This window comes from Oryx dammah, unplaced genomic scaffold (genome assembly GCF_014754425.2).
Source record: "Oryx dammah isolate SB20612 unplaced genomic scaffold, SCBI_Odam_1.1 HiC_scaffold_1, whole genome shotgun sequence".
Classification (NCBI taxonomy): Eukaryota; Metazoa; Chordata; class Mammalia; order Artiodactyla; family Bovidae; genus Oryx; species Oryx dammah.
Genome location: NW_024070185.1, coordinates 9370351 through 9382780, shown reverse-complemented (window position 1 = coordinate 9382780; position 12430 = coordinate 9370351). Strand labels below are relative to the sequence as shown.

At 39.9% G+C, this 12430-nt stretch overlaps 1 protein-coding gene across 2 annotated transcripts in view; it reads right to left on the bottom strand.

Moving 5' to 3' along the window:
• Positions 1-12430, bottom strand: part of KIF13B (kinesin family member 13B) — a 211078-nt gene that overhangs the window by 74532 nt on the left and 124116 nt on the right. For both annotated transcript variants that reach the window (XM_040235363.1, XM_040235394.1), the window contains exons 19-21: positions 5569-5715; positions 4258-4407; positions 3847-3975 (exon numbers count right to left, since the gene is read on the bottom strand). In XM_040235363.1, the coding sequence (XP_040091297.1) occupies positions 3847-3975; positions 4258-4407; positions 5569-5715 (426 nt within the window). The remainder of the gene's footprint in view (positions 1-3846; positions 3976-4257; positions 4408-5568; positions 5716-12430) is intronic.

The following is a 12430-nucleotide window of genomic DNA, read 5'->3' as shown; positions in this document are numbered from 1 at the left end:
TATTTCTGCATCTGTGAAATGCCAGATTTAGCAAGAGGTAGACCTAAGATAGCTGGAGAAGGAAATGGCACCCCACTCCAGCGTTCTTGCCTGGAGAATCCCAGGGATGGGGGAGCCTGGTGGGCTGCCGCCTAGGGGGTCACACAGAGTCGGATACGACTGAAGTGACTTAGCAGCAGCAGACCTAAGATAGCAATGATCTAGACTGTATACAAGTGGACATTTTAAAGCATTTACAGGCTGAAGAATAACATTTAAAATTCTAGTTTCTTATATTATCATCTTAAGAAGACAGTTCTCAAATATCAACACCACTTAACCATATAACCCTGGCCAACTATGGATATAGCACAAGGACACAGGATTGTTAAGAATGATGAATGAAGAATGAAAACAGTGGGCACACTATTAAGCAGTAAATGTTCAGAAAAATATTTATCTGATATTTTAGTGTATAAAAAGGAGTAAGGTTCTCAACTGGAATGTTACTTGCTACTAAAGCATTTTTGGAAAATCTGAAGCATCAGGAACGTATGCTTTGAAGATCTGCAGAGTGAACGGAGGAGAAGAAAGATCGCGCCCACTAACCACTCTCTTGCACCAACAACTGCTGATGCATTTTCCGTGCAGATTCAGAGAGGAGAGCTGGGTCAAAGGAAACATGCCCTGGGCTTCAAGGGGGTAGGGTTTTGTGACAGCTACATAAAACTAGAATATGTGTTTAATCGGCCCCAAACAAAACCAGACCCAGGAGAAATTCCTAGAATAGGTTTTAAAGCAGCCAGCAGTCTACATGCTTCTTTCGGCAGGCAGCAGCAGGTCGATATTTAAGTGGGAGTTTTTGTGATAAGCTGTGACAGTATAAAACTCCTCCAACCACAAAGGAAACTAAATCCTAAAACTAACTAAGCCAAACTGAATTCTGACTTCATAATCAATGAGGCCAACCTCCATGAAACTGCACACTGAACATTTACTCACACCTTCCCTTGCTCACTTCCTGCACGCTGTATGATACACTCTAAACCTTCAGTGAGTAAATTTAACAAAAACAGATTTGAATATGTGGCAGAGGTTTACACAGTTTCATAACCACAAATAAAAGTCTTACTGTTTCAGGAAGTATCAATAATGACACAGAAAACCATGCAAAGCAAATGACTATTTTCTTCTCTACCGGGCACGTGACAGGCAAGCAACGGATGAGGATTCTTATTATTCGGTTTTCCTATGATGGCAGCAAGATTGTGAAACATCTAGAGGGCAATCCCCAGGCCCTGGAAGATGATCAACCAACACATTCTATTTGTCCAAACCAAACAGAGCGATTGGTATTAATTTTTCATTAAAATTTCGTTAAAATTTTCATTTAAAAACCGTCCCCTTCTCATTAAGTGTTTAAAATACTTATTATATTCTTTAAGTTGAGGTAATGTGGTATTTGGGAAGACTGCAAGATTCTGAAGGACACAGATATAAATCTCTGCCACTTCTTAACTTCTGTTTTTAAACAAATTACTTAAATCCTTAGTTTTCTTAGGCTCAGTTTTTCTTCTGTACAAAACAGGATAGCTGCCTAATGACAGATGTGTGAGAACTAACCATACCAAGGAAACACAATGGCTGAAAACGCCACCAGGCATTGACTGGATCGATGTTCAGTGCAAACTTCTTTGTGATTGAATTCCATCTGAAAGCTAATTTTCCTTCTTAGAAATCAATCTCAAGATGGAAATGAATAACAAAGCAAGATTTCATATGCTAAACTCTCCTTCACAGGCAACTTCTCAGAATGAGACTGCCAGGAATAAAGAGTATTGGGAATAAACAAAACCCGGAACGATTATCTAGAACACAGGTTCAAGGTCTTGCATGCAGAAACCTAAACTACCACCAGGTGGCAGAAAACCACAGACTTCGACTTGCTGCTGCTCCGAATGTACAGCCCAGAAAGGTCGGGAGATAGACAATGAAGTTGTCTGAAGTTTCAAATATACTGATTTTATTTAATACAATTAAAACGATCAATATGTTAATATGTACATACTTTTTATCACAGAACAATAAATCTAGTCTTCTTTTAAGGGCCAATAATACTCACACCTGTGATCTTTTATGATTTTTTGATGCGGACTATTTTTAAGTCTTTGCTGAATCTGTTACAATATTGCTTCTGTCTTACGTTTTGGTTTTTGGCCCCAAAACATGTTCTCTGGCCAGGGATCAAGCCCACACACCCTGCACTGGAAGGCGCAGTCTTTCCCACTGGCCGCCAGGGAATGCCTCATCTGTGATACCCTCAGTGTCCCCAAGCAGGTTTCTTTCGTTTCCGTCCACAAATATTTTACTGTCATATAGTTTATTTGTCTTTCTTTTATGCAAAAAGCTATTACACATCAGACTATGGTCTCTAAAAACCACCTCCTTCTGGAAGGAATCCAGTTGCTTGGAGAAACGGCTGGTTCCAGGTCTGGGGTGGGAAATGTGCAGGCTGCACGAGGCCAGGGCAAGAAGGCTGGCACGGCCTCGGGTTAGGGTCGTGTCAAAGGGCCCGGGAGCCCACTGAAGAGGCTCCCCCAGGCCCAAGATGGGGTTGTTTGAGCCTCGACATAGGTAATAAATCCAAGAGATCACAGCATATCAAGCATATTTAAATCCAAGAGTTTATATAATGATAAGAAGACCCAAACCGAAAAAACCCTTGCTTGTCAGTTATGGATATTAGAAGGAAAACCATTTATTTTTTAAAGTAGTCAATAAAGGGAGACAATGGTGTATTCATCCTGCCTCTCTGATAAAAACTATCTGTGAATAGCAAGATACTGGACAGAAAGATTCACTCTACAGCACAATTCCAGCTAATAAATGAAGGGATGATAAAATCACAGTGTTGTTCTTTTTTAACTCCTAATGAAATATCTAGGTGATAACCATCCATGATAGCAAACACTCCCCAAAGAAAACCAGGCACAACGTGCCTCCTGATGGAAGCAGACACCTCATTCTCCCTGTGAGCGTCATCCTGACTCCTCTTCTCTGTGTCACCTTTCTATCTAGCTCCCAATTCACAGCAAGCACATCCTAACCCAGTAAAGAATTAGCAAAACCCAGACTGTGAGACCACGCGAGATGACAACCCAGTTTCTACACTAAGCAAAGCGTAAGATGAGAGAGAAGGTGCACGCACGCAGAGGAGGGAGAGCACAAGGGCCAGAGCCTGACGAGTAAGCCATAAAACAGACGAGGGACACATCAACTGAGACAAGCAAGGGAGACAGTCATTTCACAGTGTCAAGAAAGGATTAATTTTTGAGTATGGTATATCCTGGCTAAGCTGGGGTTTTTTTGGAAAGTTTTCTTCTTCTGGAGACGCATATTAAATTATTCTTGATGAATAATGTCTGGGATGCTGCAAAATAATCCAGGGGAAGGGGACAGTGGAGAAGCAGCGTGTATACATGAACAAAACAAGGCTGAGCAGGAGCTGATGGCTGCCGAAGGAGGATGAGTGCAGGTCAGTAATACTCTCCTCACTACTTTTCTGTAAGTTTGATCTCTTTCATAAACAAATCATACTATGTTTTCACTGTTACTTTCCTTTTTAGGTTTAAGTTACCCAGTGACAGAAATCCACTTTCCGAGGAAGACAGTATTCTCCTATGCTGCTTCACTAACGGTGACTTTCAAGCACTCGCCTTTCACAGGGTGGCATGCCTGGCCCATCTCTTTACAGTGGGCTATTACAGATGCAGTCAGCAAGGCTACGCTTCCACCTCTGATAACTGCGTAACCTCACAGGAAACGTTCTGAAATCATGTACTACTGCTGAATGGGACGAGGACTCACCATGCACACGAGCCTGTTCTCCTGGGGCTCCTTATCCGAAGAGGCCTCCACGGACTCGTCCCCTCCGGCGATCCTCTCCCCGACGTCCCCACTGAGGCGCATCACCTCCACGTGCAGCCGGCCAGCCACCTACAGCAGTGAGAGCAAAAGAAGGTCCTTGCTCTGCGTTTTGGCCTTCACCTGTTTAAGAGCCACGTGGAGGGCAGCTCGGCGATGCAGCAGCCTCTAACGGTGACTCTTCCTCCTAGCACTTGGAATAGTCACCGCCAAGCGGTATGCGAACATGGGCGTTGAAAGCACACAGACAGCGCTCGCTGCTGATGGGAAACTGCTAACGACAGTTTGCTGTCACCGCCCTGGGTGCTCCTGAGCCGCCCCCTGCAGGACACAAGGCGCGAGGAGGGAACCAACCTCTCCCTTCTGGTTGATGATCGGCACGGCGTACTGCAACTTCACATCGTAGAAGAGGGACTCCAGGAAGACGTTGGCCACCCCGATGAGGCTGTGGTTTTCCTGCTCATCGTAGAATGGATCTGCACGCCTGAAGTAAGACCGTGTCACCTGTGAGGACATACGAAACATACAACTTCAGAAGATCACTTAAAACAGAAGAATTCAACCCATCACTTTTTGATACAGTCTAATAACTTAGATGAAGTACAGCCCTGTGTTACACATGCAGGCATACACGCACGCACGCGCACACACACACACACTCATTCCCACTTAGAATGACGGTCAGCACCCTTCATGCATGAGACAGCGATACCAATAACACCTCATTACTTCATCATTTCTTTTCCCTTATGAGGAAGCCTTGCCGTGAAAACAGACAAAACATACGCTGACTATAAACACAGCAGGGTGAATGAAACCAGTCTTCATGTCTCATTCACATCTATTCTGCTTGTTCCCACCAAGACATTAGACATGATGCTGTTAATGAGAGGTGACCTCTTTACAAGAGCACGGTATTTTGTTATCTGTTGGTAATATGGTTTCACTTCTGAGCTGAAACAGGAGAGGAGTACAAAAGAAATTAAGAAAAAAATGCCACCTAACTATAAGAAGTCATTTTTATTGATGAACACTTTTACAGAACAAGAGGCTAAGGAAATGAACAACTCTATGGGGCACTGGGATCAGCAGCATTGAAAATACACCAATAATTCATATTTCTATTTTAAATAGGTATAAGCTCATGGCTGACCTAAAGGAGCAGACCTACAATTTGAGAGGAGAGTTCCAGAATTCAGATCTACAGCACCTACTTTAGGATCAAATCGTGTTCAAAAAAATGTTCCTCACAGTATAAATATTAAGGCACCATGGATGTTTGATTAAAAATACAGATGTTGTAGGTTTATTATTTGCAAGGTTAAATGTGCTGAGAAATGGGAAAAGAGATAATAAGATAGTCTCTGTCCTGAATAAAACCATGGGACTCAAAAATGCATAATATGAACAGAAGCCAGAAAAAACACAGAGGATTCTACTAGAAATCCAGACACCACCAATGAGGAGAAAACAAAAGAGGATGCCAGAAAAATAGGTTATTAAAATTCTTGACTGGCTAAATAATTTACAGGATTAAAATAAATATTTTATTTATAAAACTGTATTTTGGAAAACTGAACAGTTCTTTCCTAAAATGGGTAAGACTCATCCCTGCATGGTTCCTTCTGTGATGATCAGCTCAGTAATTTTTGTCAAATAACCTACCGGGGTGTCTTCTTCACATTCCTTCCACTCCTGATAAAGGTCTCTCATATCCAGTAACCTGTTGTCCAGTTTTTCCAAAGACCAGATCTGCTTCCCTTTTCCCTTTCTTCTCACCTGGATGGCAGGTTCACTGAGGAGAGAGCCTCGCTGGGAAGAGAGTGAGAATGACTTTGTGAAACACAGAGACAACTGGCACAACACGGGCATCAACCCCGACATCCTACTAATACACCCTCCGGTCAAAGGTCAGCAGCTGAAACGGAAGCCGTATCGTTCTCTAATCTGTTCAGTGCGAAACTTTCCAGAAATCTTACAAGCTGAATATAATCCTTTCTAAGTGCAGTCAGATTTTAAGAATAAATATAAGTTTATTTATTTATTTTTTAAATTTATTTATTTATTTTTAATTTTTACTTTACAATTCTGTATTGGTTTTGGCATAGGTTGACATGAATCCATCACAGGTGTACATGCGTTCCCAAACATGACCCCCCCTCCCACCCCCCTCCCCACAACATCTCTCTGGGTCATCCCCGCGCGTCAGCCCCAAGCGTGTCATATCCTGCATCAGACATAGACTGGCATTTCGATTCTTACATGTTATTATACATGTTTCAATGCCATTCTCCCGAACCATCACACCCTCTCCCTCTCCCTCTGAGTCCAAAAGTCCGCTATACACATCTGTGTCTTTTTTGCTGTCCTGCATACAGGGTCATCATTGCCATCTTCCTAAATTCCATATATATGTGTTAGTATACTGTATTGGTGTTTTTCTTTCTGGCTCACTTCACTCTGTATAATCGGCTCCAGTTTCATCCATCTCAGCAGAACTGATTCAAATGTATTCTTTTTAATGGCTGAGTAATACTCCATTGTGTATATGTACCACAGCTTGCTTATCCATTCATCTACTGATGGACATCTAGGTTGTTTCCATGTCCTGGCTATTATAAACAGTGCTGCGATGAACATTGGGGTACATGTGTTTCTTTCAATTCTGGTTTCCTCTGTGTGTATGCCCAATAGTGGGATTGCTGGGTCATAAGGCAGTTCTATTTGCAATTTTTTAAGGAATCTCCACACTGTTCTCCATAGTGGCTGTACTAGTTTGCATTCCCACCAACAGTGTAGGAGGGTTCCCTTCTCTCCACACCCTCTCCAGCATTTATTGCTTGCAGATTTTTGGATCGCAGACATTCTGACTGGTGTGAAGTGGTACCTCATTGTGGTTTTGATTTGCATTTCTCTAATAATGAGTGATGTTGAGCATCTTTTCATGTGTTTGTTAGCCATCCGTATGTCTTCTTTGGAGAAATGTCTATTTAGTTCTTTGGCCCATTTTTTTATTGGGTCGTTTATTTTTCTGGAATTGAGCTGCAGGAGTTGCTTGTATATTTTTGAGATTAGTTGTTTGTCAGTTGCTTCATTTGCTATTATTTTCTCCCATTCGGAAGGCTGTCTTTTCACTTTGCTTATGTTTTCCTTTGTTGTGCAGAAGCTTTTAATTTTAATTAGATCCCATTTGTTTATTTTTGCTTTTATTTCCAGAATTCTGGGAGGTGGGTCATAGAGGATCCTGCTGTGGTTTATGTCAGAGAGTGTTTTGCCTATGTTCTCCTCTAAGAGTTTTATAGTTTCTGGTCTTACATTTAGATCTTTAATCCATTTTGAGTTTATCTTTGTGTGCGGTGTTAGAAAGTGATCTAGCTTCATTCTTTTACAAGTGGTTGACCAGTTTTCCCAGCACCACTTGTTAAAGAGATTGTCTTTACTCCATTGTATATTCTTGCCTCCTTTGTCAAAGATAAGGTGTCCATATGTATGTGGATTTATCTCTGGGCTTTCTATTTTGTTCCATTGATCTATATGTCTGTCTTTGTGCCAATACCATACTGTCTTGATGACTGTGGCTTTGTAGTAGAGCCTGAAGTCAGGCAAATTGATTCCTCCAGTTCCATCCTTCTTTCTCAAGATTGCTTTGGCTATTCGTGGTTTTTTGTATTTCCATACAAATCTTGAAATTATTTGTTCTAGTTCTGTGAAAAATATCGCCGGTATCTTGATAGGGATTGCATTGAATTTGTAAATTGCTTTGGGTAATATACTCATTTTCACTATATTGATTCTTCCGATCCATGAGCATGGTATATTTCTCCATCTATTAGTGTCCTCTTTGATTTCTTTCATCAGTGTTTTAAAGTTTTCTGTATATAGGTCTTTAGTTTCTTTAGGTAGATATATTCCTAAGTATTTTATTCTTTTTGTTGCAATGGTGAATGGAATTGTTTCCTTAATTTCTTCTTCTACTTTCTCATTATTAGTGTATACGAATGCAAGGGATTTCTGTGTGTTGATTTTATATCCTGCAACTTTACTATATTCATTAATTAGCTCTAGTAATTTTCTGGTAGAGTCTTTAGTGTTTTCTATGTAGAGGATCATGTCATCTGCAAACAGTGAGAGTTTTACTTCTTCTTTTCCAATTTGGATTCCTTTTATTTCTTTTTCTGCTCTGATTGCTGTGGCTAAAACTTCCAGAACTATGTTGAATAGTAGTGGTGAAAGTGGGCACCCTTGTCTTGTTCCTGACTTAAGGGGAAATGCTTTCAATTTTTCACCATTGAGGATAATGTTTGCTGTGGGTTTGTCATATATAGCTTTTATTATATTGAGGTATGTTCCTTCTATTCCTGCTTTCTGGAGAGTTTTTATCATAAATGGATGTTGAATTTTGTCAAAGGCCTTCTCTGCATCTATTGAGATAATCATATGGTTTTTATTTTTCAATTTGTTAATGTGGTGAATTACATTGATTGATTTGCGGATGTTGAAGAATCCTTGCATCCCTGGGACAAAGCCCACTTGGTCATGGTGTACGATCTTTTTAATGTGTTGTCGGATTCTGATTGCTAGAATTTTGTTGAGGATTTTTGCATCTATGTTCATCAGTGATATTGGCCTGTAGTTTTCCTTTTTTGTTGTATCTTTGTCAGGTTTTGGTATTAGGGTGATGGTGGCCTCATAGAATGAGTTTGGAAGTTTCCCTTCCTCTGCAATTTTCTGGAAGAGTTTGAGTAGGATAGGTGTTAACTCTTCTCGAAATTTTTGGTAGAATTCAGCTGTGAAGCCGTCTGGACCTGGGCTTTTGTTTGCTGGAAGATTTCTGATTACAGTTTCAATTTCTGTGCTTGTGATGGGTCTGTTAAGATTGTCTATTTCTTCCTGGTTTAGTTTTGGAAAATTGTATTTTTCTAAGAATTTGTCCATTTCTTCCAGGTTGTCCATTTTATTGGCATATAATTGCTGATAGTAGTCTCTTATGATCCTTTGTATTTCTGTGTTGTCTGTTGTGATCTCTCCATTTTCATTTCTAATTTTATTGATTTGATTTTTCTCTCTTTGCTTCTTGATGAGTCTGGCTAATGGTCTGTCAATTTTATTTATCCTTTCAAAGAACCAGCTTTTGGCTTTGTTGATTTTTGCTATGGTCTCTTTTGTTTCTTTTGCATTTATTTCTGCCCTAATTTTTAAGATTTCTTTCCTTCTGCTAACTCTGGGGTTCTCTAATTCTTCCTTTTCTAGTTGCTTTAGGTGTAGAGTTAGGTTATTTATTTGACTTTTTTCTTGTTTCTTGAGGTATGCCTGTATTGCTATGAACTTTCCTCTTAGCACTGCTTTTATAGTGTCCCACAGGTTTTGGGTTGTTGTGTTTTCATTTTCATTAGTTTCTATGCATATTTTGATTTCTTTTTTTATTTCTTCTGTGATTTGTTGGTTATTCAGAAGCGTGTTGTTCAGCCTCCATATGTTGGAATTTTTAATAGGTTTCCTCCTGTAATTGAGATCTAATCTTAGTGCATTATGGTCAGAAAAGATGCTTGGAATGATTTCGATTTTTTTGAATTTATCAAGGTTATATTTATGGCCCAGGATGTGATCTATCCTCGAGAAGGTTCTATGAGCACTTGAGAAAAAGGTGAAATTCATTGTTTTGGGGTGAAATGTCCTATAGATATCAATTAGGTCTAACTGGTCTAATGTATCATTTAAAGTTTGCGTTTCTTTGTTAATTTTCTGTTTAGTTGATCTGTCCATATGTGTGAGTGGGGTATTAAAGTCTCCCACTATTATTGTGTTGTTGTTAATTTCCCCTTTCATACTTGTTAGCATTTGTCCTACATATTGCGGTGCTCCTATATTGGGTGCATATATATTTATAATTGTTATATCTTCTTCTTGGATTGATCCTTTGATCATTATGTAGTGGCCTTGTCTCTTTTCACAGCCTTTGTTTTAAAGTCTATTTTATCGGATATGAGTATTGCCACTCCTGCTTTCTTTTGGTCTCTATTTGCATGGAATATCTTTTTCCAACCATTCACTTTCAGTCTGTATGTGTCCCTTGTTTTGAGGTGGGTCTCTTGTAAGCAGCATATAGAGGGTTCTTGTTTTTGTATCCAATCGGCCAGTCTTTGCCTTTTGGTTGGGGCATTCAATCCATTTACGTTTAAGGTAATTATTGATAAGTATGATCCCGTTGCCATTTGTTTTATTATTTTGGGTTCGGGTTTATACTCCCTTTTTGTGTTTCCTGTCTAGAGAATATCCTTTAGAATTTGTTGGAGAGCTGGTTTGGTGGTGCTGAATTCTCTCAGCTTTTGCTTGTCTGTAAAGCTTTTGATTTCTCCTTCGTATTTGAATGAGATCCTTGCTGGGTATAGTAATCTGGGCTGTAGGTTATTTTCTTTCATCACTTTAAGTATGTCTTGCCATTCCCTCCTGGCCTGAAGAGTTTCTATTGAGAGATCAGCTGTTATCCTTATGGGAATCCCCTTGTGTGTTATTTGTTGTTTTTCCCTTGCTGCTTTTAATAGTTGTTCTTTGTGTTTGATCTTTGTTAATTTGATTAATATGTGTCTTGGGGTGTTTCGCCTTGGGTTTATCCTATTTGGGACTCTCTGGGTTTCTTGGACTTGGGTGATTATTTCCTTCCCCATTTTAGGGAAGTTTTCAACTATTATCTCCTCAAGGATTTTCTCATGGTCTTTCTTTTTGTCTTCTTCTTCTGGGACTCCTATAATTCGAATGTTGGAGCGTTTCATATTGTCCTGGAGGTCTCTGAGATTGTCCTCATTTCTTTTAATTCGTTTTTCTTTTTTCCTCTCTGATTCATTTATTTCTACCATTCTGTCTTCTATTTCACTAATCCTATCTTCTGCCTCCGTTATTCTATTATTTGTTGCCTCCAGAGTGTTTCTGATCTCATTTATTGCATTATTCATTGTATATTGACTCTTTTTTATTTCTTCTAGGTCCTTGTTGAACCTTTCTTGCATCTTCTCAATCCTTGTCTCTAGGGTATTTATCTGTGATTCCATTTTGACTTCAAGATTTTGGATCATTTTCACTATCAATATTCGGAATTCTTTCTCAGGTAGATTCCCTATCTCTTCCTCTTTTGTCTGGTTTGGTGGGCATTTCTCCTGCTCCTTTACCTGTTGGGTATTCCTCTGTCTCTTCATCTTGGTTATATTGCTGCGTTTGGAATGGCCTTTTTATATTCTGGTAATTTGTGGAGTTCTCTTTATTGTGGAGCTTCCTCACTGTGGGTGGGGTTGTATCAGTGGCTTGTCAAGGTTTCCTGGTTAGGGAGGCTTGTGTTGGGGGTCTGGTGGGTGGAGCTGGGTTTCTTCTCTCTGGAGTGCAGTGGAGTGACCAGTAATGCGTTATGAGACGTCTAAAGTTTTGGAGTAACTTTGAACTGCCTGTATATTGAAGCTCAGGGGTGTGTTCCTGTGTTGCTGGAGAATTTGTGTGATATGTCTTGCTCTGGAACTTGTTGGCCCTTGGGTGGAGCTTTGTTTCAGTGTAGGTTTGGAGGCATTTGATGAGCTCCTATTGCTTAATGTTCCCTGAATTCAGGAGTTCTCTGATGTTCTCAAGCTTTGGACTTAAGCCTCCTGCTTCTGGTTTTCGGTTTTATTTTTACGGTGGTCTCTAGACTTCTCCATCTATACAGCACCAATGATATAGTATCTAGGCTAAAGATGAAAGGTTTCTCCACATTGAGGGGCACCCAGCGAGGTTCACTGGGTTACATGGAGAAGAGAAGAGGGAGGGGGTAGTTAGAGGTGACTGGAATGAGATGCGGTGAGATCAAAAGAGAGAGCAAGCTAGTCAATAGTCACTTCTTTATTTGCGCTCCATAGTCTGGACCTCTCAGCGGTATTTATGGAGTTATACAGGGGAGAGGAGAGAGAGGAAGTAGACAGAGGTGGCCAGGAGGGTAAGAGAGAGGAATGAAAAGGAGAGAGACAGGTCCAGCCAGTAATCAGTTCCTTAGGTGCTCTCCACCATCTAGAACACAAAGAGAATCACAGAGTTGGATATAGAAGAGATGGGGGGAGCGGGGGGAGAGACAGAGGCCACCTGGTGGAGAAAAAGGAGAGTCCAAAAGGAGGAGAGAGTGGTCAAGCCAGTAATCTCGCTGTCAGGTAAGATTGGGTTATGAAATGTACAAGATTGACAACAAAAACCGAAAAGCAAAGATTAAAAACCTAGAGTAGAGGTTAGATTTTCAAAAATACAAGGTTAAAGAGACGAAGCAGAAGGAAGAAAGAAAAAAAAGAGAAAAGATAAAAAAAAAATAATAATATTAAGAAAAAGAAATAAGAAAAAAAATAAGGAAAAAAATATATATAAGAAAAAAAAAAAACCCAAGATTAAAAAAGAAATACCAACAACAACCACGCAAAGACTATATATGGTGTTTGCTTTAAAAAAGTAGAGTCTTTTTTTTTTTTTGAAAAGTAATAGTTATAGAAATATAAAGTAGAGAAATAGAAGACTTAACAGTTAA